Below are 24,191 nucleotides of genomic sequence, written 5' to 3'. Positions count from 1 at the left end.
AGCGTTAACGACAGACTATTGTGGTTAGCAAGGCTTATGGCAACCTCGGAGGTATAAACATAGTGATCGTCGCTGCGCAGATCTTTGAGGCTCTTGGTGCCGGACTAGCTCCAAACCAGAGAAGCTTTTTCCCCTGGCGATCATGCCTGAAATGAAACCGCTGCGATCTCCAACCTACTACCCGGAGATGCGTTCCCATCCCATACATGCTGAGTTTCGGTTCCTAACTTGATCTGGTGGCGTCGCAAAGATGCCAGATCGGAATAAGCTCGACGTGTGGACGGTCGCGACTTCTCCACCTTATAATGTGTGCTCAATTGTATACGACGAACCTCAACGACGGAGTCTCTGCGGCCCTCAAGAAGGTCAGAGCAGACAATGGAGCCTCATCTCCTGAGGAAGATCAGTTGAAGACCGCGTCACGCCGAGTGGAAGAAGAGTGATACGAGGTAGGTTCAATGTTGCCAAGTAGTATATATGACTGAATGCGAAGGATTGTCTGCTCGACGACTTCTTTCTTCTTCAAAACTTCAGCAAGCAAACTCACCACAGTCATTCTTTCCCCTCAAGCATAATTCAACTACAGTCACTCTTTTCAAGAAATCTCCTCCATAATCAACATGCAGTTCAAGCTCCTTGTCAGTCTCTTCTTGGCCTCGGCCGCCATTGCGGCTCCCGTCGCCCAACCTGCAGGCTTGGGTCTCAGCAGCCTTGGGGACATGGGCGAGATGCTCGAAGACACCACGAGCAATGTCCAGAACATGGTCTCCAGTGCAACAAGCAAGATCTCGGACAGTGGCAACATGGTGTCCAGCGCGACAAACAAGGTGTCTGACAGTGGCAACGGTACATACCATCTAAACTCGACTACTGCGAACAGCACTGACAGACTCAGGTTCGGGAAGCGGAAACGCCGCCGGCAATGGCTCAGGTAGCGGAAATGCTGCTGGCAATGGCTCAGGCAGCGACAATGGGCAGGTCTCAGGTATGACTCGCACCCATGCATTGTATTTCGTCCAAAGCTAATATCTCCAGAATCCGGCAACGGTAACAAAGCCGGCAACGGAAACGAAGCAGGCAATGGTAACGAGGCCGGCACCGTGAAGGGCGACGACAACGAGATTGGCTCGAACAATGCCTCGCCATCCGACTTTGGCAACGTCAGCAACATTGGAAACCTAGACTTGTCCGGTGAGGCGAACTGCAATCAAGATGTCGATCAGGTATGAACAATACGCTAATGCACAACAGGTCGTTAACTTGATACTAGAATGGTTTGGTGAATCTCAATGTCTCTCCATGCATTGCTCTGTAAAGGGCAGCATGAGATGGTATGAGCTGGAGTATAGTCATGGTTTTCAGGATCACGACTTTGGGGCAAGGTGTATTGTGCATATGTTGGAGTGTTCTCGTACACACTGTTTAGTGAATACAATATTCCAACCTCAATCTCGTGGTCAGACCTCATGACACTGTAATTTTCCACTCACCCTTCGGTGATTCCGTAGTGAACACTGTTCTGTGCAGTTTTGTACACATATGTAGTCTATAACACTCAATGTAATAAGGTGAAATCTGTTGCAATGGATTTAGGCTTTACGCATAGTGGCTATCAAGTTGCTCACCCGGGGTGTAGCTGTTCCGAGGTGTTCCAACTATTGGTCTAGCCGGAAAAAGATAGGGGTCAATACGGTCACGCATAGGTAAGCGTTCAGCACATAACCACCGAATTGTGAAGTTTGCTTCATACTCTATGGTATGGCGATGCGTCTAGCTGATCAAGGCAGGCATCGCTAGTACAAATCAACGGCACGAGGTTCACAGCAGGTACAAGGACTTTGGTTACTCAGGTGTGTTTCCAATTGGCGCCAAACAGTTCTCTGCTGAGATCAGATTTATCGTGCCTTGTACGTTTGCTCGACGAGCACAAACCAAGCTGATTCTGGCTTGCACTGAAAGACAAGCCCACCAAATTACGTACGGCCAACCAGACAAACTGCTTCAAGCACACAGCGGGCATGTTGAGGAGTCACTTTGGTTCTTCCGGGCGGAGACACAGCGGAGGTGTTGTCCGAGGCCAAAAAAGCGAGAGGCTTCTCGGAGGATGCTGGCCCACAACCGGTCCCAAAAGATCGCCAGGACGGGAGATTGCATCTATTGTTGCTGGTACCAAAGAGGAAAAACGTTTACCTCGAGTCAAGAAAACTATCATCAATGCCGACTGTTACGGACTAGCGGCGTAGATCTTCAACCCCAAATCTTCAACCGCTTCACCCGGACACCGTGACGCCGGGTACGCACATCCACCAGACGTCGTAGCGCGACACGCTTATCTGAGGCTCAAAACGATCTCGGACTTGTATCAGAGCTTGCTGTGTCCGTATGATTATCGCTGTCGATCACTAGAAGCCACAATACATATGGTAAGACACGAGCAGCTGTAAGTTGGACACCAGGAAGCTCTGCAAGTTGGACACCACGAACTTAGCTGGAAGACTGGGCCTTCACGGTACATCAGCCGTCCATTCGGAGCTCTTGCATTCGTGATTATGTCGATCATGTTGATGTTCTGGTAGCGTTAAGCTGCATACGAGTGCCAGATGTCTGAAGGACAAGCGGAGTTGTACGTGAAAGCCTTTGACTTCATCACTGCAATCAAACTGTGGTGATATGCCGGCTTCAGGAGAGGTGTGATGCGAATCCCGACGCGCAGATGGGATATATATCACCGGAGGACCCGGTAACTATGCTCTTCTCCAAGCTCAGGCCTCACAAGCAGCCAGTCAATCTTTACTGTCCAACTCAAGTCTTTCTTTAATCATGAAGTACCAATACTTGGCTGTTGCAGCCACCACATTCATTTCCACAATTGCTGCATTCCCAAAATTCACACCAGACCAGCTTAAGACATATCAAGAGGAAAGCCTGAAAAGCGCCGAGGCGGCAGGATGCCCTTTTGCAGCGGCACAGAAGAAAGAGGCAGAAGCAGAGTCTGGCTGCCCATTCTCCAAGCTGAAGAAGAGAGTCAGCAAGTTTGTGGCTCAGGAACAGCTTGTCGATGTTACTGGCGAACACGAATTCGTCCCACCTAACTTCGATCTTGGTGACCAACGAGGTCCTTGCCCAGGTCTCAACGCCCTAGCCAACCATGGCTACCTCCCACACAATGGTGTTGCTGATATGCAGACCATTGTGAAAGCCACCAACGAGGCATATGGCATGTCGCTCGACCTTGGTGGCTTCCTCGCCATCTTCGGCACAGGTGATTATTCCAAACAAAATTCTTTGTTCAAGACTAACAGATACAGTCTTCGACGGGAACCCCTTGTCCACAAGCCCAGGTTACTCGATTGGTGGCCCGACAGATGCCAACCAGAACATCCTCAACGGAGGTGGCATCATTGGCACCCCTAGCGGCCTAAGCGGCAGCCACAACAAGTACGAGTCGGATGTCTCAGCAACTCGGGGTGATCTGTATGTCTATGGCAACAACTTCGAGGTCCAACGAGAACGCTTCATTGAATACTACTACAACATCAAGGAAGACACACCCGCCCCAGAGCAGTATACTGCCCTAGCACCATTTCATCAACAACGATACGACGAATCAGTCAACACAAACCCGTACTTCTTCTATTCGCCATTCGCAGGTAGGCATATACAATTGGATGCTTAGATCAAACATTTAACATCGTGCGCAGGCATTCTGGTATCTCCTGCCGCCTACTCCTTCCCACCAAGAATGATGGCCAACCACTCCGAGGAATATCCAGACGGCTACCTCGACCGACAAACCTTCGCATCCTTCTTTGGTGTAGAAGGCGACAACGAAGACAATTTCGTCGTCCGACAGGGCTGGGAAAGAATCCCAGACAACTGGTACAAGCGGCCACTCGACGATGAGTTCTCCATCCCAGATTTCCTCGTTGATGTCGCCGAGCACGCCTCATACTACCCACGTCTACTTTCCTTCGGCGGTAACACTGGTGAGGTAAACACATTCACCGGGGTCGACGTTGGCAATTTGACCGGCGGCGTCTTCAACACCGCTACCTTGCTCGAAGGTAACAACCTCGAGTGCCTTGTCCTTCAATCGGCTATGGCTGCTGGACCCGACTTCCTCGGCAGCCTGTTCACCGATGTGGAGAAGGCGTTGACGCCTCTCGCGGATAAGGTGGTGCAATTGCTTGCTGGGAAAGCTTGCCCGCAGCTGCAGGCTTACCACACCGAGCTGTTTGATAAGTATCCTGGGTATACCAAGTCGTATGGCACTTATGCCAGCCTGTCGGATGGTACGCCAGAAGGTCTTGTCGACGGTGTAACCGGGATCCTTGGTGGCCTGTTGAAGATGGACAACTAGAGTTTTCTCGGGTCCGCGGAGAACGCGTCGCTTGTTCGATATGTATAGTACAATGTACATATAATGTCAATATTAGCACCCATGATCTCGTTCTTCCTTTCGATTGCATTCTCTCGTCTTGTGTACCCAAGTCTCCTACTACGGCGTCTTTTCGTAACCACTGAATAAAGAGCTGGTCATTTAGTTATTGTCGGCATAGTCTTGGTCGGCCTCGAGCTGGCGTCATCTACAATGCTACTTCAAGGATGTGTTGCTCGACAGACTGACCCGGGTCCGAAAGGGGCGGCTCCTGTCATGGCATGCGTACATCTGTAACTTAGATCTTGACTCAGCCGTAGCAAAATAATAACAGACTAGATGCTGGACCAGTCTTTTGCGTCCGACAATAGCTATTGTCACAGTAGGCGGACGCCGACCTATCATCCACCCAAGTCTGTTGGCGTTCCATCCGTGCCACTGATTCCGCAGTAGTTGGATGTCATTAGCAAGAAGAACTAAATTGGCTCCGTGCTGTGTCAACATAGATAAATTTGCATAGCTTTGCAGATGGCCATATGTTGACTTTGCTACGCCAGGTGAGGCCATAACCACACCATACGCCATGTTTGATGCGGATATTGTCAGTGAAGCAGAGACGTATAGATGGCTAGTGTTAGGGCTTGACAGTGACAACCATGGGATAAAAATGTTCAGCTCACGATCCCAGACTGGCAGACGCCATGTCAACCCAGTGGGATGTATTGAGTAGGTGAATTTAGCGTACTACATGATGCACTTATTTCCGACTGTATAGGGAAGCTCGCCACTGGGTTTGTCAATTGACAATATGCAACTTCCTGTCTGAACTTGACAGAAAATCACATTTCTAGGCAGTGTTCATCAGTGCCTCGGGTATTGTCCGAGATTGCTGCCTGATTCCGCTCGCTAACCTCAAAATTTGCAGAGCACAAAGGAGGGTTCTAATGACTGCGCTAATCTTGTCATTCAGTAGCCGCTCCCTCCAACGCGTCGAATGACGTAGACGCGTTCCTGCCCGAAATATGGACAGAAAGTGTCGCAAAAAACCAGGTTGAACTCCCGGACACCACCATCACAATCGATCATGTCCAATCGACGTCTCGCATCAGTAGATGAGGCATTTGCTGCTGCGCCGGACCTTCGCTCATCCATCTACAAAGCTCTCGGTATGCCCTGGAAGAGCCCTGAATGAAACCGGAAGAATGCTGACGATCGATAGTCGGCACTCCACAGTACGGAAAGCTTTTCGATGATATTGGCAAGTACGTCCTTTCCATAAGGTCAGACCCGGGCGGAGTCAACGGTGCTTCGAATGATACACCAGCAGATGAACCACCGTCCAAGAAGCGGAAGCTGGACGAGCCGGGAGCGAACGGGCAGCCGGCGCAGTCAGGGGCGAGTAGTGGTCCTAGGAGGGTACTGTTGGAAGCAAGAGAAGTGACATTCACCTTGCCACTACGGAAGAAGCTGCATCTGGGCATTGTGCAGTACGGCTCGAGGCTAGAGGAGAAGAACAGCACGTTTGCAATACAAGCACGAAACCCTGCCACGAATCAGGTCGAGTTTGAACATTCGACGAGCTCATACGCATATGCTCTCCGATTGCCAGTGCCCGAGAAGAACCAGAAGCAGTATAACTTCTGTTTATTGCCCTCTTCAGAAAAGGCTGCATCGGTCGAGCCCATAATATGGACAGTCAACCACGGCCCACTGAAATCATGCAAGGTCGAGGACGAAGATCTGGCTAAGATTGCGCCTGGCCCGGACGATGTCCTCGAGAATGCATTTAACCACATCTTACAGAAGACAGGCATCAAGCTGATACTGCCATCGGAGAAGGAGTTCGCAAGCGCTATTCGAGAGTCACATCGAAAAAATGATATAGCATATCATGTCAAGGCGTTCCGAGGCAGCAAAGAAGGCTATTTGTTCTTCCTCGAGAACGGCATTTTCTTCGGCTTTAAGAAGCCTCTCAGTTTCTTCCCTTTCAGCGAAATCGAATCGATATCGTACACATCAGTATTGCAGCGGACTTTCAATCTCAACATCACCATACGGCAGAGTGCGGATGCAGCTACGCAAGAGATCGAGTACTCCATGATCGATCAGCAAGACTTTGCTGGCATCGATGCATACGTGAAGGGCCATCAACTACAAGATGCGAGTCTGGCAGACGCCAGAAGAGCCAAGAAGGCTGGAAAGGCCGGGCGAGCTGCTGAAGCTAATGGTGGTGACGATGCGGAGGATGATGGTAGGACCGAGCTTGAGAAAGCTCAGCAAGAAATGGAGGACGAAGAGGATGAGATGGAGGAAGACTACGACCCCGAAGAAGAGGATGATGGCTCTGGCAGCGAATCTGAGAGTGGCGGAGAGGAGTATACTAGGGGTAAGGGAAGAAATCTGATCGCAGAAGAACTTGGAAGCGAGGCAGAAGATGTGTCAGCCGAAGAAGAAGAAGAGGGCGACGACGAGGAGGAGGAGGAGGAGGAGGAGGAAGAAGCGGATGCTGCTCAGGACGAAGTAAATGAACTGAAGGCGGAGCAGGTCTCCATGCCAACTCATGGCAAGAGAAATATTGGCGGTCCGGACATCGATGATGAGGATCAACTATGAATCAGCTTTGGTGTTCGTTTGGACATAGTCCGACATCCGTGCCTCCAGGTCTGTTGATGTTACTAGCAGCGTCCTTTCCCAGCAGCAACGAATGCGGGTAAATCCTGCGTGACCAAGAAGGCAGAAGTGCGCTTTGAGCAGATCGCCTCGCCGAGACTAGTACGGCATTGAGACTAGCAAGCAGGAAGGTGCAATGTCACTCACGGCAAACGGAAGAAGCAAACGGTGTTGCACTTCCCACGAAGCATCATCCCGACGAGTACTTGTGTTACACATCTATATCTGTCTTCAAATACTGCGCACTACCAAGAAGAGCTTTTCATCCACCATTCGAAAATCTCAATCGCTCACCAGACCAAGGAGAACTCTATCGCGGGGAAACTACAGGCCGTAGTGCTAAGCATCATGGCGATCACACGTGGTATGAAAGCTGCGCAAAGACGACATTGCTCTCCAACACTGTTCGATAAACTCCCAGCAGAGATGCGCGACATGATTTGGCACCATGTCTTCAGCTCGCTTCAGGGAGATGTCATCTTCTGGCAGACGCGAGGGATATTTTATCTCACAGCGTGCGACGACTCCTTCAGCGGATACTATCCTCATCCGTTGCTGTATGCCATCAAAAGATTCAGATCAGAGATCCGCCAGGTGTTGTATCAGCTAGTCGTTGTACGACTGAGACCAAAAACGCCCTTTGCATGGGATGATATTCCGTGTGAGCTCACTCAGGTCATTCGCCGTGTCAAGATATCTGCGTCGGATTTTGCCAATTCGAGGTGCACGTTCGCCCACTTTTCCGATAATCGTGGGACTAAGGATCTCATCTGGATTGGATCTTTTCGGAGGCTGGCACATGTGCAAATTGACTGGACTCATACAATGTCGTCAAGCCAGCATTCCTGGGACCGACGCATGGCAGAGGGACAGCAAGAGATGCTGGTTCGATTCATTAAAGACCGCAAGGACTTCGACCTCACGATCCACGTGGCAGCTCGCGAGGATCATGCAAGCCCAATCGCGTTGCGGGGCAGTATTGTTGATGGTACTCTCAAAGTACGCTTCAAGGATAGTGCGCACAAAGATGTATCGAAGTGGGAAGAAGAGATACGCCAAACTTTGAGGTTACGAGGAGACGAGAGGTCGGCATAGTCACGAACATTGACGGGGTATTGCAGAGATACACTGCAATGGTGTGATCTACTACCATCGCCATAACGCGCTGTGAATGACGCGCTGGATTAGGATAACGATTATCTCGCAGCGACTACCGAGGGTGCTTGCAGTGACGGGTGACCAACAATTGGGAGTGAATGGCTCAGTCGCGCGCTTCAGGAAGTTCAACATCGCCCAGGTAAGAAAGTGAACGAAATGCGAAATCTGTCACCACGAGTGCCACGGCACCCAACCAATGCACTTCATGTCAATGGCCAATATCGGAGCCGCTTACACAGCAGCTATGAGTCCTCTTCTCTCCTTGCCATAACTTACCAAAACACGACGGCGAGCTTTAATCCACATCCCGTCAAATACTTTTCAATCCATTCTCGACTGAACGAAGCGGACAGGGACCATCATCTGAAACCGGATTCCAGCCAACACAATGGTCACCACAAGAGCGATGGCGGCCTTTCAGCGGCAGTATGGCTCGCCAACAATATTCGACAAACTTCCGACAGAGTTACGGCTCATGGTCTGGAACCACCTGTTCAGCTGTTTGAGACTGCAAATCACGAAATGCACCAACGGAAAAAGCTATCTGATCGGAGAGCGTGGTGGCCTGCTCGGACGATACTATCTTCATCCACTCCTATATGTCCTAAAGCGATACAAAGCAGAGTTGGCAGAGGCGTTCTATCGATCGGTACTCATTGAGCCGTTGAGGATCCGATACCACGACTTCGGAGGTAGATGCGACATAGGGCCATTATTGCTTCGACAGAAAGTGCGTCGACTCGAACTTACCATCGACGAGTTGCATCTTTTCGTCGGTCCAATCTGGGGTACGAAGCCGCGCACCGGCAAAAATGTCCAGGTTGAAGGCTTTCCATTGATCACCCATCTGCACCTGCATTGGTCTCTCGTTGTGCGGCGGTGGATCCGCAGCCCTCGAGAACGATGGGACCGCCGATGGCTGGGACGGTTACTGGCCTGTCGTAAGTCATTCTCTGTCACTGTTGACATCGATGCCACTTGGGAAGGAGGCCAAATTCCGGTCTTTCATGGCAAAATCGTTGATGGTCGGCTCAACGTTCCTTTTGAATACGATCATCAGGGTCTTATCTGGTGGTGGGAGGACCGGCTTCGTAGAGACTTGATGGTGGAGAAAGAGGAAAGCGTTGTGGAAGCCCAAAAGTTCTGGATCGTGTAGAATCGGGCGAGGTGCAGGCACACTGACGACAGACTTGGGCAATTCGACGATATGCTAGACAGTCCTTCGGCAGGACTGCGACTACAAGGAGCAAGAGTGATGTGTCCGTACACATTTTGAGAGAGAAATTGATCCTAGGAATAGTGGAAGATAGCGTATAGAGTTTCGAACGTGGTGAGGAACCACCTTTGATGTAAGCAACTTAGCCGAGCTTCAGGAAGGCACTGGTGGGCAATGGCGTCCGTGCAGTTACCTGCTTCTGAAATGAACCGAAGCCGGCTACAGAAATAGTGATGGGCGACAAGCGTAGAGCGGCTAAACACAATGCTCAAACGTCAAGATTCCTTCTGACCATTCTGCCAAACCACCACAAGTCCGGCCATGCTCCTCTGACCTTTTCTTCCGGGCTCTCCGCGGCTTGACCCGTAACCTGCCTCTCAATATCCTTGTTTCTATTCCTTTCACTCTCCGGCTCCCCACTTGTCCTCGTCTCCTCAACCATGAGTAATGCCTCGATCGCCCCGTCCATCCACCCACCAACCCTCCAGCTTTTCATTGCCTTCTTAACCTCTTCTTCCGCATCTGCTTCGTCCTCACTGTCTCCATCCCCTTGCCCCTCAAAGTTCAGCATCCCATAGGGATCACCATCATCACTAAAACCCTCGAACTCCTCAGCAAGCTCAGACTGAATGTGAGCTGCCATCACAGCCTGCGTCCGCGCATCCGCCCAATTTGGCTCGACACTTTCGAATTCCGATTCGTCACCCTCGCGGATGTTCTCGCCTTCAGGCGCAGTAGCAAAGCTTGCGTTACGTGTTGTCTTGGTGTCTTCTGGACTACTCGCGGTCATGCGTAGATCTGCTAGTCTGCTGCGTGAAGCATTGCGACTCACGTTCCGACTCGTGACCCTACTCCGGGCCGGCGTCGCACGTCCAGAGCGTGGTGTTCGCCCATCGCGTGTTATGCGCGCCTCGGAATATCCATCGATAGGTGTGTTTGCTAGGCCTGTGCTGCTGTCGCGCTTGCTGATCCATGATTGGCCCTTCGTCTCGCGATTTGCTTCTGTTAGACTCAGTCCTGTTTGCACCAGCCACGACGGGTCAGTGGAGAGCTTGTAGAGTTGTGGTTGTGACTTTGTAGTTGCCGACCTTGGTGACTTCGCTTCGGGCTTTCGATCGATTATGGCTTGATCTTCGAACTTCTGGCCCTGCTCATCATGTGGGATCTGTATATGCACCGTGCTCTTGATTTTCCTCCTTGTCCTAGATGGGTTTCTGGAGCGCGCAGGACTGTTTGTAAGAATGCCGCCAGGCGAAGGCAGTCCCGAGATATGTGATATCGATGAGTTTGTGTGTAGTTCGGACGTATTCGGATCATAGTAGGCATCGTAATCTGCTGGATCTATGGGGTATTTCGGGGTAAGTGGTGCAAGGCTCAGATGATGCAGATTGTGTAGATTTGGGTGCGAGCGTCGATGAGGACCTGGCGCGAATGTCGCGGACGGTGACCGGGAGAGGACTGGGGATGCCATTGCGATGACCTTGCGGCGCTGTGTGTGAGGACTTATGCTGCCCACCAAGCAAGAACTCGGGTGTTCTGCTGTGTTTACTAGAGATGGAGGTGCATAGGGATGGAGGCCGAGGCATCTGACGTCGGCTTGCAGATTATCACATGCTTCCGCGAGTCGCGCTTACCCCTTTTCTTCGCCGCCTGCAGTGCCGCTTGTACTCGTATAGGTGCGTTCTTTCTCAACTTGAAGTCATTCGCTCCTCCGTATTATAGCTATCGCTTCATCGAACAAAGTCTCTCCAAGAGTACAGCGATATCCATGTGATTTTCCGATGACTGCACAGTGACTGACCACTCTTTGGCCCGTTTCCGAAAAACCACGAAGGCAGGCTTCGTGCCATAGGTTGGTCTACGATTGTGGCTGGCCAAGCGTGCATGAGCCTTGCTTGAATGGTCACAATTTCCGTCACGATTGCTCTGAACAGGCAAGATCGATCTCTTTCCGTCTCAAATGCCCTGATGGCTGCGCAAAAGGACAATTTAGTGCAGCGCCTGACAGCCATGCTAATTTCGAGCTCCTACAATGCAGCCAGTGGCCTCCAGTCGAATCTGGACAACGACTACACAAGATGGCTCCGTTGATCTATTTCCGACAAATCTTGAACAGCTCCGTGGGCCACTTGTTGCTCTACAATGCAGTACTCAGTGGTCATTCCACGCAGCCTCTTCAACAATGCTGGTTTCGTATCAATCGTTTCGTCCTTGTCCATTTTATGTACTTATACCTGACCTAAGCAACCGAAGGAGTCATGCGTGTAGCTGTGTGCAACTCCACGCTTCAGAACCTTGAGAGTTTGTGCCTTCCGTAGACATGTTATGCCCCCAAGCTGACACACTAGCACAGTTAGAGAGATACCATTGTTCGAAGGCAATGACTTGACCTTGCATCAATTGTTGCTTTGGCTGTCAACCGGTGGCACTATCATTGCCATTGTCCTTGCTACGGTGCAAGTCTTTCTTCAGGCAATGCAATACTCACGGCCGAGCCAACAGAGACCGTATACTAGGCGATATCTAGCCCCAAATGAGCATCGCTGATGGATCGACAGAATTATGCGCATATTGATGATGATACCAATTTGCAGTATCACAAATCTCGCAAATGTGATTTGGTGGAACAAGGCCGTCTATTTCAACCTGCTGGGCAACGCGTACGCAGCGATCGGCCTTTCCTCCTTCTACCAACTCCTGGCCTCATATATAAGTCCTAATATCCGCCAACGGAAGCTGTACTTTAGCAAGATATCTCCAAAGCCGTGGGTGTGGCCTCTTAGTTGGTTCCAATTCATCGCTGGAGGAGAACGCGGCTGGCTCAGGGCGCCACGCAGCGGACTGACATGGTATAATGTGGGTTCGCGCAACTTGACCGACATGGCATCAGGCATCAACTAACGGACAGCAGATCACGTTCGTGGGAGTCTTTCAATACTGTTTCGTGCTCATCACCACTTCACTTGCTGGTGCCGTAGCGCACTACTTCAATCGGTATTGTCAAGGTTCGCTGGCTCCGACGCTTGGGTACATCTGGGCAGGTCTTCTCCCACACTGCTTCATTGCGTTGCTATCAGCTGACTGTGGCACAGATCGTGGGCTTCAACGTCTTATCAGCTTTCGTCTCTTCGTTTTGTCTGAATCAGTTCCATCACCAAGTCAAGGCGGACTGCACCGAACATCGTACTAAGGTCAAATACTTCTGTATGAGCATTATCCTGTACTTATCGACCTACCAGACGCTGAGTAATCTGACTTCTGCAGCAACTCGCAGCACTTTAACGTAGAAGTAGCTGCTGGTTTCACTTATCGTCAACGCCAGCCCAGGTCCCACAGAGAAAATAGCGTTGGACGATCTGCGCGTCTCAATACCATCCACGCTATTATGTCTGGAGATGGGCATCGTTGCCGCCTTGCACCTATGGGCATACTCCCACAAGCCATACGTCCTCGATAAACATGCGGATCCTCAAGCACTTCAAGCACTCCAAGCGCCTCAAGTCTCCCCAGCTTCTGAAGATCTGACCGTGCAAGAGTACCACGGTGGGCTGTTAGGTTATCGAGCTGTGCTAGATGCTCTTAACCCATGGGACATTATCAAGGCAGTGGGCCGATCAATCAAATGGCTCTTCAAGGGTAGTAGACAGAGATCCGATGATCATACTTATATTCAATTGACTGCATCGCCGGCAAAGCAAGGCATGGGTATCACAGACGCAGAAATTCGGCCGACTGAAGTTCAACGGCATTGACTGGAATTGTGGATTTCAGCGACCACCCAGCCGTGCCAGGTTGTGGATAAAAGGATCACGCAACAAGACTCCTGGGTATATTCTGACAATGCCTCTTTCAGGCATCAGTCTTCTTGATAACCCCTTTGTTTACCACAAACGCCTCCAACGTAGCAATAGCACTCCACAGCCGATTCTGCGCTTCCGGAAACACTAAACTCCTCGGTCCATAAAACACCTCATCATCAACCTCCTCCTTATGCCTAGGCAAACAATGCATAAACTTCCAATCCTTCTTCGCACCTCCCCTCTCCGCCATCTTCTCCGTAATCTGATACCCCTCAAACGCCCTCAACCTCTTCTGGCTCTCCGCTTCCTGCCCCATAGAAATCCACGTATCCGTCACAATAACATCCGCGTCCCTCACCGCCTCCTCCGGCACGCTCGTCTCCCTCAACTTCGTCCCTGCAGTCTCCTGCACCATAGCTTTGATATGCTCCGGAATCTGATAACCACTTGGCGTGGCGACCGCCATTTCAACCCCCAACTTCCCCGCCCCAATACACATATCAAACAACACATTATTCGCATCCCCAACCCACGCAATTTTCATGCCCGCCAGATCGCCCGCCTCACACTCGAGCCTCTGACTCAAACACGTAAAATCCGCAATAATCTGCATGGGATGAAACGTATCACACAGTCCATTCATCACCGGCACAGAACTGTTCGCCGCCAATTCCGCGATGTCTTGATGCGTATTCACCCTGGCCACAATCCCCGCCGTCATACTACTTATCACGACGGATGTGTCATAGAGGGACTCATTCACCCCGAGCTGGATGTCTTCTTTACCCAGGAACATGGGGTGTCCGCCCATCGCGACTATTGCGCCCTCGGTGGAGATGCGGGTGCGGGTTGAGCGTTTGGAGAAGAGGAGGGGGATGGTGCGGCCGGAGAGGGACGTGCTTAGGGGCCATGATTGATGGGCGGAGGCGGCGGTTTGGGATTGGAGGGCTTTTTTGTGGGTTGTTGCGTTGTTGATTAGGGTTTTTAGTTCGGTGGGTGTGAGGTCTTTGATGGAGAGGAAGTGGCGGGGGTGGTCGGTGGTGGAGGTTTTGCCGGGTTGGAGGGTTGAGAGGGTTCGTGATGCGATGCGAGCTGTTCGGGTTGCTTGCATAATTCGAGGCAGAGATCGAAGTGAGTGTAGGGAAGCCATGCTGGCTAGTACTGAGGCTGAGAAAGCTCACGAAGAGCAGGTTTGTGGTTGTGCTACATGACTCAGAGGTGTACAAAACAAAAAGATAAGGAAACTGCAGCTGCAAGCTCTTTCCGCCTTTTCACAAGTTCGGGCCGCACCTGCATTAGCGTTGCGCGGAGCGGGCCTTGACTACCAAGGCTTAGTCCAAATCTTGCATGGCTGTCGAGGACTAAGAGAGTCTGAAGCAGGATCGCTGGCTATGCTTCGTGCCAGTCCGTGATCGCAGCTGATTGGGAACATGCCACTTTGAATAGCTACGCAGGTTTCTGCTTTTGATCTACTCCCGACGTAACAGCACTCGACAGAAGTCCTCGGGAACACAAGATCTGGGGATCATAACACTTGAAGGACGGGGTTCTGAGTTTCACACCCGCTACTGGGAATAAGAAGCCAAATTCGATAACTGGGAAAACAGAAATATCAACATGCAAGATTTGGAAGGTCCAACGTGTGGCTCGCGACAAATAATGAGGTACTACGCAAGACCCGCAACCACGCTAGACCCCTTTCGTCGATCCGCTCTTCCTCGGCATCGCATCCCGCCGACATCGCTCTCGGAACCTCACAACACCACCACTTCCACCCAACATATTCCCCAACCATGTCCTCCCTCCTCAACAGACCCATCCTCCTCCTCGACGGCGGCCTAGGCACAACCCTAGAAGACAGCTACGCCATAAAGTTCGACGCCTCCACACCCCTCTGGTCCTCCCACCTCCTCCTAACAAACCCCGACACCCTCGAACGTGCCCAACAATCCTTCATCAAGGCAGGCGCAGACATCCTGCTGACACCCACATACCAAGCCTCCCACGATGGCTTCGCCCGCACCGTGATAGACGGCGAAAGCATCGACTTCTTCGAGGAGATATGTCAGTACCTTGATCTAGCCGTTGATATTAGCAGACATGCATTCAACAATCAACCTGGTCTCGTAGCACTCAGTCTAGGTGCATATGGCGCTACTATGTCTCCGACCCAGGAGTACAGCGGCAACTACGGCGATATGGCGCATGAAACGAAACTGGAGCACTGGCATGTGGCGCGGATTGCGATGTACTGGGCTAGTTGGGATAAGGTCGATGTTGTTGCTTTTGAGACGATTCCGAGGTTAGATGAGGTTAGGGCTGTGAGGACGGCAGCGAATGTGAATCGACATGCGAAGGTTATGAAGCCTTATTGGGTGACTTGTGTGTTTCCGGGTGAGGATGATAGGTTGCCGGATGGGAGTAGTATTGAGGACGTGGTTAAGGCTTTGTTTGAGGAGAGGAGGTGGTCGGATGGTGTTGAGATGTTGGTGCCGTGGGGTGTGGGCATCAATTGTACTAAGGTGCAGAAGTTGGCGGGGTTAGTGAAGGAGTTTGAGAAAGCGGCTGAGAGGACGGGCGTGCAGTTGCCGAGGTTGGTGGTTGCAGCGAATGGGAGCAAGGGGCAGAAGTATGATAGTGTGACTCAGACTTGGGTGGGCGACAAGGAGGATGGAGGTGATTGGGCTGAGCAGGTCTGGGATGTGGTGCAAGAGGTGAAGCACAGGGGAAAGTGGAGCGGTATTGTGGTTGGAGGTTGTTGTAAAACGGGGCCAGAAGATATAGCAAAGCTCAGGAGGAGGATAGACGGCACATAGAACAACGATTGACAGATGTGGTCTGCCTGACATGATACTGTCGCGGAGGCCTTATAGCTCTGCCTCCTGTTTGGCCGCCGTAGAAATGTCCTTCGAAGCTTGTCCGCTTGATGTGGCACTGACAGGATCACCAGAGGCGTTCCCAAGCAGGGCATTCGTTGGGCCGCGTGCCGCGCCATCGCGGATCAAGGTTTGAGCGGTCGCAGTGTCACCAGAAACCCCTTCCTGTTCGTGCTTCGTGTCGTCAATTGGGATTTCTGCATTGCCATCTGGGCTTGCTTCTTGCTTGAGACGCTTTGGGGTGTCTTCGTGGTGTTGATTCCCCTCCGGCCTAGGTCTCTTCACGGCGTTTCCTGGTCGCTTTTCAATATTGTCAGCACTTCGCCGAGATAGCACGTTGTTTTTGGCGTCTGGCTGTTGAACATGCCCATCAATACTCTCTGGCTTCGTGTGAGCGATGTCCATCAGTTTCAACGCCCTCTTTGTCCGACAGATGAAGACAAATGTTGCCAAAGGCTGCTGATTCATGCTATGAGTATTAGCTTGGTAAGGCCACTGATCCACTGGTATGCTGTCTCCAAAACCGACACGGAGATCTATTGGCCTGCCTTTGACAGCCTGCTCACGGATGCTGGTACCAGTTTCGCGCGCTGCGTCTGGTAGCGTATCTGGTACATCAACAAATGTCGAAGCTTGCCAGAATTGCACAGTGATGGATCCTATATTCGTAGCTATGCCCTCAATATCCTCAGCCTCTATTGTATCATCGTTTAGCTCGAGAGGACAGAATTTGAAAGGGCGCCTAACAACCCTTTGGTTATCCTTGGCCAAGACGCCGTCAACGACACGGCCTCTGTCCGTTGGGGTTGCTGAAAATATGTACATCGGAGTACTATTGAATGATACGCAGTGTTGAATGGTAGGTGTAGTGTACTGATAACCAGACCTGACTCGAGAGTTTATGGCAAACAACTGATTCTTTTCCACGGCCACCAATCTATGAACTGTGTTCGTAGGTGTCTGTGCCAAAGCTTTGTAGTGCCGCGCTTCATCAGGTGGGACGTCATACTCTGGTAATGGGGAGCCACCAGCAACGATCGTAACCTCAAATGCCTCTGTAATAGCCATGGCTGTTGTTGGTAGCAAGAGCTCTGAAGATGGCAGAGAACATAGCTGCCGTTATCCTGCTTAAGAAACATGATGGATATTCTGGCAAACAATTGCCAGAATGAGCAATTGATGTGCTAGCTGTAGCAAGCGGTTGAAATAGCTCGTGATGATTGTCAATTCGTACGTGCACAAGACATCCGAGGCCCTTTCGATATTTAGTGATAAGAGTTGGAACCTCGCTGAATCGCATACGCTGTGCTCCAAAAAGCGGTTGTGGTACCGAACCACGGGAACTTCAGGTCAGGTCCAGGACATCGACCTCCTGCTTCACGACCTTGCGCTTCTTGACTTCGACAATCATACACTCGTCGTCGCCGTCGTCGTCGTCAACTGTGACAGATCGTCTTTTGAGAGAGCCAGCTCGAGGTGTCAACTCCTCCTTGACCTTGACTGCTTCCTGCTTGACTCTCGCAAGCTGATCGGCCGTCTGCCTTCGCTGCTCCTGCACCTGTGCCAGAAGCTGTCGCATCTCTTCTGGATTCAAAGTGTTGATGTCTCGTTCTTCTAAAGCTTGTGGTTCAGGTGTCGTGGGTATGATATCCAGTATTTGGAGAGCATGCCTTGAGCGATATTTGAACACAACCTTCGCTAACGGCCCGCCGCCGTTTTACTGCTGATCGCTTCTCTTCCTTGTGAAGATGGTGTTTTCGGACCAAAGCCAGCAGATACGTTGATTGGCTGACCTTTCAGAGCCTTTTCGGGTACAGCTCCCGACTCGGCGACGCTATAACCGTCAGTCGCCACGATCTCACCACGGGTGACATCAAAGAGCTCGACCGTAATGCAGCCTAAACCTTGTGCAATTTTCTTCAAGTCTTCTAGCTTTCGTGTCTCATCGGTTGTTTGGAGATGCTTGAACATGAACGGCCGCTTGAACCACGATCCGCCTTCAAGGACCCTGACATCGTGTAGATCTATCTGCCAATCTTGGTGACGACCTCCCGTCTTTTCTTGCGAGATCCGCCAGGCGTCGACATACTTGCCGTCGATGTAAAGGTAAGCTGCTTTGTAACCGGTCCGCCATCTTGTCGCACGAGACAGGGCTATCTTGAGCGAGAAAACAGTACCCTCTACTCCTTCGATGTATCTGATGGTTTGACCATCAACTTCATTCTCTTTTGCATCGTGTGGATCATACTCTGGTAGGCTCGTGCCCTTAGCGACGATCGAGACCGTGATGGTGTCCACTTTCGGCATCTCCAGATATTTCTCTCAGAAGCGCACAGTCAGTCAGTCGTCTGGGCGATCACGGTGACAAGAAAGATGGCGGTCTCTGTGCGCAATAAAGTGGTGGTCCGAGCCGAAGCTACGATTCTCTGCTGTTAAAAAGGACGAGACGGTGTTCAGGGTGCTCAAGGGGTCGGAGAATATCGTGCTTTCTGTGGCTTCTCCAGTTTTTGCTGCAGGTACGCGAGACCTTATTTCTACAAGCGCGCCCCGCCGAAACGCGCTTTCAGTTGACGCGTTTGAGTGCCTGGGCCATTAACTATATCATACTAGCTCCAAGTAGCACTTTCACGAGCAGGAATTGCGTGTTGTGGCATGAGATAGCAAACCAGTGCGGGATCAAGAGCATGTGTGTTCAGATCTTGCCAGTACTTCATAGCTCAACTACTTCAGCCTTGACAACTACACAACTATCCTCGTCACCATCCTCTTCGACTTTGACCCTCTTGAATACAGGACCCTCGTGAACATCTGCGGAAGAGTTCTCATGTTCACCATCTCGAGTGAGCTCCCCGGAAGCGGAAGCAGCACTCATCGTAGTCGATGTCTCTCTATCTTGCAATTTTCCTGTCTGCCTCTTCTGCACATTGGACTTCCGGGTCGTGCTTCTCTCATCCTTCTCCTCGAGTTTCCTTTTCTTCACCTCGTCAAGGTCTATTGCATCTTTCAGCTGATGGTACTTGCGGTACGCTGACTTGGAAATGACTCCGAACCGTTTGCCCACTGCATGGAAATCGATCTACACACAATTTATCAGCTACGTCCAGCGACAGTATTGGGCTGTACTCACCTTGCCTTCCTTCTCCTCAATGCATAGTAAGAGAAAAGCTATATCTTCCATAGCCTTTTCGTATGACCTGATTTGGTAGCCGCCGTAGCATTTAGGTCCTTCTGCAGCAGCTGCTTTTGATTGGTTTCCCCCATCTTTTGCTACCTCTTTCCAATTTGCGGCTGCCTTTGCTTGCTTCTCTCTCAATCTTGTCAGCTCTTTCCAAGCTGCGGTTCGCTCTCGAAGTGGTGGCAGTGGCCTACGTGCGGGACGCGAAGGACGTGGTGCAGCCGTGGTTGCCGGCGACGAATGGCTAGGAAGATCACTCGAGTTGGGCCTTTTAGGAATGCTAGGCTCATGGTTATGGGGCGTGGGCTCTTTCGGTGTCTCGACTGTAGCATATTCTTGCAGTGACTGCAAAAAGTCATTCGTGGACTCCATTCTTCCGGATGATCCAACGGTCCTCTAGCTACTGGAGCGACCACAGCTTCTGTTTAGCGAGCCTCTCTGCTTTCGTACACTCTTGATCCTTTTATCACGTTGGCGTGTCCATATCTGGCTCGCAGCAGTTCGTACGCGAAAGCTCAGGTTTCCGGTAGCTAGCGCGTATATGACATGTATGTGCTGCTTCTGAAAGCATTGGCATAGAAATGGATCTTTTCGTGGTGCTGCTACGAATTGTGTGCAGTCCGAAGAGTCGCTTCTCGCCGTGGGTGCGATGATGCGCGTTGTTGCGTTCGAGGCGTGTATGTCGAACCGTACTCACTTTCAGTCGGTTTCCGTGCCTCAAGTATTATGCCGTCCATCAAATTTCTACGTGCTGTCAGCTCAAGTCGAAGACCTCGATCTCGGCATCCTCGTCAGCCAGTTCCTGCTCGATATCAACCTTTGCGCGCTTCGCTTCACTGGTCGCAAGGTCTGCTGGGACAATCTCTTGATCCTTCTCAGCGCGTCTGTCTCTCTTCTTGGCCTGCATGTGTGAGCCGAATTTTGCATGCAACGCTCGATAGAAAGGCGTCTCAGGATCGTGGTCGTCGTCTTCTTCGACTTGGTCCGTTGTTGAAGCATCTGTCAAGGGCTGTTGCGCAGGTGTGGTAGCCACCCTATGCGGCTTCTTCTGCGCCCTACGCTTGATGTTCGCATGTGCAGGCCGAGGTTTGACAAGAGGTTCGGCAGATGCATTGTGAGCAGGAGAAGTCGAGATTGTCTCTTGCCCTTCATCAGCTAATACGGCTGCTCGTGGTGGTCTTTTCGATCGTGGCTTGCCGCTGTAGACAATAGACTGCTCGTAGTCGCTAGCATCGTCTGAATCCACGTCTTCGTTCGCAGTCGATGCTGGACCTTCGGCGACAGTGGCCTGCGGCTGTAGATCGATTGACAGAGCTTTCTTCCGCGAGCGATTCGCCGTCGTCGCGATGAACTTCTGACCCTTCCCCTCACCGAGCGTACATCCCACCACCTTAATGGGTTCACCGTCTCGTTCGAAGAACCGCCTAAATCTCTTTCTCATTGCCTCGCCATTTGAGATGTTCAGCTTCACCGCGAGCTTGTCGAAATCAAGTGTTCCATGCACGCACTTCATTGCTCCTTTCAGCATGAGTGTATCGTCCAGCATCACTTCGCGCATCGCGGCGGATCGTGACTGCTGAGTTGGACCACGGTTCGCATACGGTAGAGGTTCGCTATATTGGGGTCGGGGGCATTCGGCACAATATGCTACAGCTCATGGTAAGCTAGCAGGTAGCTTCACTTTGTGGAACAGACATAGTCACAGTCCAATGGGATACCTGAGTTGCATGTTGTGCTGCAAGAGGGTCATACAGGTGCCAGTACGCGTATGAGCGTTAAGTACGGAGTAATTGTGGAAAACGAAGCAGCGTAACGGGCGCGTCAGGTGGAGGGCGCCAGATAAGATTGCGGACGCTAAAAGTAGCTCCGGTTCGGAACGACCTCGAACTTCAGGCTTCCAGGCATTCGAGGAACGACCCTTAAACGGTTCTCTTCGATACATCTGTAGTCTACTAGCAAAGGTCAAGAACCTCAACATCCTGCTCGCCTCCCTCCTTCTTCTCCTCCTCCAAGTCAATTCCCCAACCGCCACTATCATCATCACTCGAATGCGCAGGTGGTGGCTGATAACCATATGAAGCATATAACTTCGAGTTCGGGTCGTTCTCGCCATGAGTGCACTTGTTCCGTGTTCTTTTGCATTCATCGCAAGCCCTCCGGGCTTTTGGTCTTTTCTTCCGCCCGCTGCTAGGTCTTGTCGATGTAGCTTTCCCTCGTTTCGGTGGTGACCATCTATGCTGATTTCGGGTTGACGCTGCCGGTGATTTCTGCCATTGCTTGGGATGAAGGAGTCGTTGGAGGGATGCAGGACCTAGCTTCACTAGCTCTATTTCGACGTCGTCTTCGCTATCTGGGATAGACTCAGTTTGACATGGCATATCGTTCTGTTCGTTGATATCTGCATGGTCATCGTCACTAGAAGAAACGGCTCGACCAGACTTGTCGAGCGCCTCTTCAGCACGTTTTAGTCTCTGCTTTTCCATGCTCCGTCTCTTGCTGTTACCCGTTGGTGCGTCGCCTAGGGTTGCAACGCTGGCTTTGCGCTTTACGTTCCTGGAGCTCGGAATGAGCGGCGGGGGTTCTTCATCCACCTCAAGTACCTCAACATCACTATTGTCACCCTGGTTGAAGACTTCAACGAATCCTCTGTCCAGTTCACTTGCAGGCACATTCATATGCTTCATGATAACTTCAGCATTCAGCTTCTCCTGCTTGAATTTCGAAAGAGGCCTATGCAGGTTTCGCTCCTGTTGCAGGAGATAGTGGTGTACCGCAGGGTGTATCATTCTGCTTTGCACGAGTTTCGCAGTCTTGGCTGGTGGCCAACCACCAGACTCTACCGTGCGCTTGAGACGTTCATAGCGAGCCTGTGCAGTCTGTGAGGAGAGACCGAGAGCCCTGCCGGGATCGACAAACTTCATCTGTGGTCATTATCAGCTTCTATAAATCTTGTTGTACGCGAAACTTACTGGCCACTTTTGTGACTCGATACATGTAAGGAGGAACGCTACACCTTCTTCGGGGTTCATTTTGGAAGGAATCTTCGGTATGGCTGTTCCCGGGACTGTATATGCTGGAAGGTCTTTCTCATGCACAAGCACGACCGCTGTGACATTGTCGGAGATGAGGGGCCTCTGCGTTGCTTGCTTGTTGTCTCGACTGCGCGTCTCGTGAATTGGGACGGTAGAATCAATAGAAAGGGCGCTGTCAATCTGAGCGGACGAGACTTCGTTCGTGGATCCTCGATTCGATTGGACTGCATTCGTTTTGTCTATGCTTACTCCGCCTGTCCTCGCTGCGTACTGCGAGGACTCATCGCGACCTGTTCCGAGCTTATTGCCTTCAATTATGATTGGCTCTCCGCCAGCATCTTGTGACAATTTGATAAGGCTCTGGCGTCTGCGAGGTCAGTTTTATGCTCGGCTTGGCATCGTATCACAGAATGCTTACGCCTCGTTCAAAGTACTGGTGCCTGCCTTGTACGCCAACCTCGCAAAGTCCAAAGTGCCGTTCACATGTCTCAAAGCCTCTAAGAGGAGGATGTACTTCGATTCAAGCGATTTGTACACGGGCGACTGATGAGCCGCTGAGACGAACCCTGCACCATCGGAAATCTGATGGAGAGGGAGTGACTTCTGGAAGTGCGTGCGCGCTGACGTAGTGGGCGTATAATCGAGGTCTGGCCGCTTTCCGGCTGCTATAGAGGTCCTCAATGATTTCAATCTTGCACGTGCCGTTTCGCTTTGGATACCCAGAGTGTCGCCTACAATCCTGAAATCTACCTAAGCCCGGAAGAATTAGTCAACGTTTCAGTAGCGTGTACGATCTTCGAGCCGAGTGGCGGGAGACAACTTGCACTGCGATCACACGCATCAATACATGTTAGCAGGAAACTTATGTACTCCCTATCGGTGGCTCGCCAATGGGACTCCATGACATCGGCCCCCGCTTTCCTGCACGACTTGCGACTCACTACAATGCCTCTGTATAAGATACACGCTACATGGCTCGACGCAAGATCACACCATGAGGTTTTTATGACAGAGGTAGAAGAAGAGATGTTGTTGTCCTTTCAGTCGCGAGTCGTACGCGCTACTAACATGCCTCACCAGGCAGGCATCAATCAGCACCATGTCCTGCCTGAGGCAAACATAAGTGCCAAATCCCTGGCGATGGAGTGAGTCCATCAGTTAAAGGGTGGCAGATTCAATACCATCAGCATGCAGCGCGCACCTCACGCCTGTCAATCGTCGGCCCCAGATATACAGATCAACCACCGCAGTGGTCCGAGTATGAGACACAACTGCCATCGGCTCGAGCTTCTCTGAGCTACAGCAACCAGTATTCGTTCCCGCGCCAGATCTTTGCTGCTTACGGAATTATTCTTTGCCCTTATGATTGCGTGTCCTGGTTTACTGCATCTGCTTGCTGATGGAGCAAATGATGCAGCAAGCTAGAGCGATGGATGATATTTTGCTGGAACACAGTCTATGTTTCATTCCGTCAGATATCAAGCTTACAGGATGACGCCAATGTTTCTTCGGTGGAACAATGCTCAGGCACTGTAAAGATGCAAGAGGATGCGTTCAATCACAGGTCTGAGTTCGTACACGAACCTTTCTCGTGAGCAGTGTGACTGTCACGTTACCCAACGAACATGCGAACCAGGCTTCACAGCCAGGAGACCACTGGTGCCGTTTGGCACGGCGTCGAACGGCATATGCTTGACGCCAGCTTGACTCACGTTATGGCACAGTGCAGGTCCTCATCTGATATCACGCATCAATATCACAGTAGCCAACGAGCATTAAGCGGCCCCCAACAATAATTCTCGCGCATAAATATATAGTTTCCATCACCGCCCAACACCAAGAGACCTGCTCGAAAGAGGATACTCTCGATCGTCTCTGAGCATCTT

At 51.3% G+C, this 24,191-nt stretch overlaps 14 protein-coding genes across 14 annotated transcripts; 7 read left to right on the top strand and 7 right to left on the bottom strand.

Moving 5' to 3' along the window:
* Positions 1–620: 620 nt before the first annotated feature.
* On the top strand, positions 621–1,229 carry PMZ80_010029 (uncharacterized protein; the record flags this gene model as incomplete). Its single annotated transcript, XM_064878422.1, has 3 exons — positions 621–846; positions 896–985; positions 1,036–1,229. 3 exons carry the CDS (start codon positions 621–623, stop codon positions 1,227–1,229), a joined length of 510 nt encoding a protein of 169 aa, XP_064725990.1.
* A 1,591-nt stretch (positions 1,230–2,820) lies between these two features.
* On the top strand, positions 2,821–4,360 carry PMZ80_010028 (uncharacterized protein; the record flags this gene model as incomplete). The annotated part of the gene is made up of 3 exons (XM_064878421.1): positions 2,821–3,262; positions 3,309–3,650; positions 3,702–4,360. 3 exons carry the CDS (start codon positions 2,821–2,823, stop codon positions 4,358–4,360), a joined length of 1,443 nt encoding a protein of 480 aa, XP_064725989.1.
* Positions 4,361–5,462: 1,102 nt separating this feature from the next.
* On the top strand, positions 5,463–6,991 carry PMZ80_010027 (uncharacterized protein; the record flags this gene model as incomplete). Its single annotated transcript, XM_064878420.1, has 2 exons — positions 5,463–5,544; positions 5,598–6,991. 2 exons carry the CDS (start codon positions 5,463–5,465, stop codon positions 6,989–6,991), a joined length of 1,476 nt encoding a protein of 491 aa, XP_064725988.1.
* A 405-nt stretch (positions 6,992–7,396) lies between these two features.
* On the top strand, positions 7,397–8,143 carry PMZ80_010026 (uncharacterized protein; the record flags this gene model as incomplete). The annotated part of the gene is made up of 1 exon (XM_064878419.1): positions 7,397–8,143. One exon carries the CDS (start codon positions 7,397–7,399, stop codon positions 8,141–8,143), a length of 747 nt encoding a protein of 248 aa, XP_064725987.1.
* Positions 8,144–8,594: 451 nt separating this feature from the next.
* PMZ80_010025 (uncharacterized protein) lies at positions 8,595–9,362 on the top strand (the record flags this gene model as incomplete). The annotated part of the gene is made up of 1 exon (XM_064878418.1): positions 8,595–9,362. One exon carries the CDS (start codon positions 8,595–8,597, stop codon positions 9,360–9,362), a length of 768 nt encoding a protein of 255 aa, XP_064725986.1.
* Positions 9,363–9,690: 328 nt separating this feature from the next.
* PMZ80_010024 (uncharacterized protein) lies at positions 9,691–10,893 on the bottom strand (the record flags this gene model as incomplete). The annotated part of the gene is made up of 1 exon (XM_064878417.1): positions 9,691–10,893. The coding sequence occupies one exon, from the start codon at positions 10,891–10,893 to the stop codon at positions 9,691–9,693; it is 1,203 nt and encodes a 400-aa protein (XP_064725985.1).
* Positions 10,894–12,817: 1,924 nt separating this feature from the next.
* Positions 12,818–13,174, top strand: PMZ80_010023 (uncharacterized protein; the record flags this gene model as incomplete). Its single annotated transcript, XM_064878416.1, has 1 exon — positions 12,818–13,174. One exon carries the CDS (start codon positions 12,818–12,820, stop codon positions 13,172–13,174), a length of 357 nt encoding a protein of 118 aa, XP_064725984.1.
* Positions 13,175–13,271: 97 nt separating this feature from the next.
* Positions 13,272–14,372, bottom strand: ARG3 (ornithine carbamoyltransferase; the record flags this gene model as incomplete). The annotated part of the gene is made up of 1 exon (XM_064878415.1): positions 13,272–14,372. The coding sequence occupies one exon, from the start codon at positions 14,370–14,372 to the stop codon at positions 13,272–13,274; it is 1,101 nt and encodes a 366-aa protein (XP_064725983.1).
* A 643-nt stretch (positions 14,373–15,015) lies between these two features.
* Positions 15,016–16,038, top strand: SAM4 (AdoMet-homocysteine methyltransferase; the record flags this gene model as incomplete). Its single annotated transcript, XM_064878414.1, has 1 exon — positions 15,016–16,038. The coding sequence occupies one exon, from the start codon at positions 15,016–15,018 to the stop codon at positions 16,036–16,038; it is 1,023 nt and encodes a 340-aa protein (XP_064725982.1).
* A 51-nt stretch (positions 16,039–16,089) lies between these two features.
* On the bottom strand, positions 16,090–17,166 carry PMZ80_010020 (uncharacterized protein; the record flags this gene model as incomplete). Its single annotated transcript, XM_064878413.1, has 1 exon — positions 16,090–17,166. One exon carries the CDS (start codon positions 17,164–17,166, stop codon positions 16,090–16,092), a length of 1,077 nt encoding a protein of 358 aa, XP_064725981.1.
* Positions 17,167–17,443: 277 nt separating this feature from the next.
* Positions 17,444–18,405, bottom strand: PMZ80_010019 (uncharacterized protein; the record flags this gene model as incomplete). The annotated part of the gene is made up of 2 exons (XM_064878412.1): positions 17,444–17,712; positions 17,802–18,405. The coding sequence occupies 2 exons, from the start codon at positions 18,403–18,405 to the stop codon at positions 17,444–17,446; spliced, it is 873 nt and encodes a 290-aa protein (XP_064725980.1).
* Positions 18,406–18,808: 403 nt separating this feature from the next.
* Positions 18,809–19,645, bottom strand: PMZ80_010018 (uncharacterized protein; the record flags this gene model as incomplete). Its single annotated transcript, XM_064878411.1, has 2 exons — positions 18,809–19,174; positions 19,226–19,645. 2 exons carry the CDS (start codon positions 19,643–19,645, stop codon positions 18,809–18,811), a joined length of 786 nt encoding a protein of 261 aa, XP_064725979.1.
* A 382-nt stretch (positions 19,646–20,027) lies between these two features.
* On the bottom strand, positions 20,028–20,970 carry PMZ80_010017 (uncharacterized protein; the record flags this gene model as incomplete). Its single annotated transcript, XM_064878410.1, has 2 exons — positions 20,028–20,846; positions 20,965–20,970. 2 exons carry the CDS (start codon positions 20,968–20,970, stop codon positions 20,028–20,030), a joined length of 825 nt encoding a protein of 274 aa, XP_064725978.1.
* Positions 20,971–21,225: 255 nt separating this feature from the next.
* Positions 21,226–23,993, bottom strand: PMZ80_010016 (uncharacterized protein; the record flags this gene model as incomplete). Its single annotated transcript, XM_064878409.1, has 4 exons — positions 21,226–22,194; positions 22,243–22,672; positions 22,724–22,970; positions 23,939–23,993. The coding sequence occupies 4 exons, from the start codon at positions 23,991–23,993 to the stop codon at positions 21,226–21,228; spliced, it is 1,701 nt and encodes a 566-aa protein (XP_064725977.1).
* Positions 23,994–24,191: the final 198 nt, after the last annotated feature.

The sequence above is a fragment of the Knufia obscura genome (genome assembly GCF_036327395.1).
Source record: "Knufia obscura strain CCFEE 5817 isolate CBS 148926 chromosome Unknown scaffold_15, whole genome shotgun sequence".
Lineage (NCBI taxonomy): Eukaryota > Fungi > Ascomycota > Eurotiomycetes > Chaetothyriales > Trichomeriaceae > Knufia > Knufia obscura.
The sequence above is the reverse complement of the archived record's forward strand: the minus strand, read 5'-3'. Positions and strand labels throughout refer to the sequence as shown.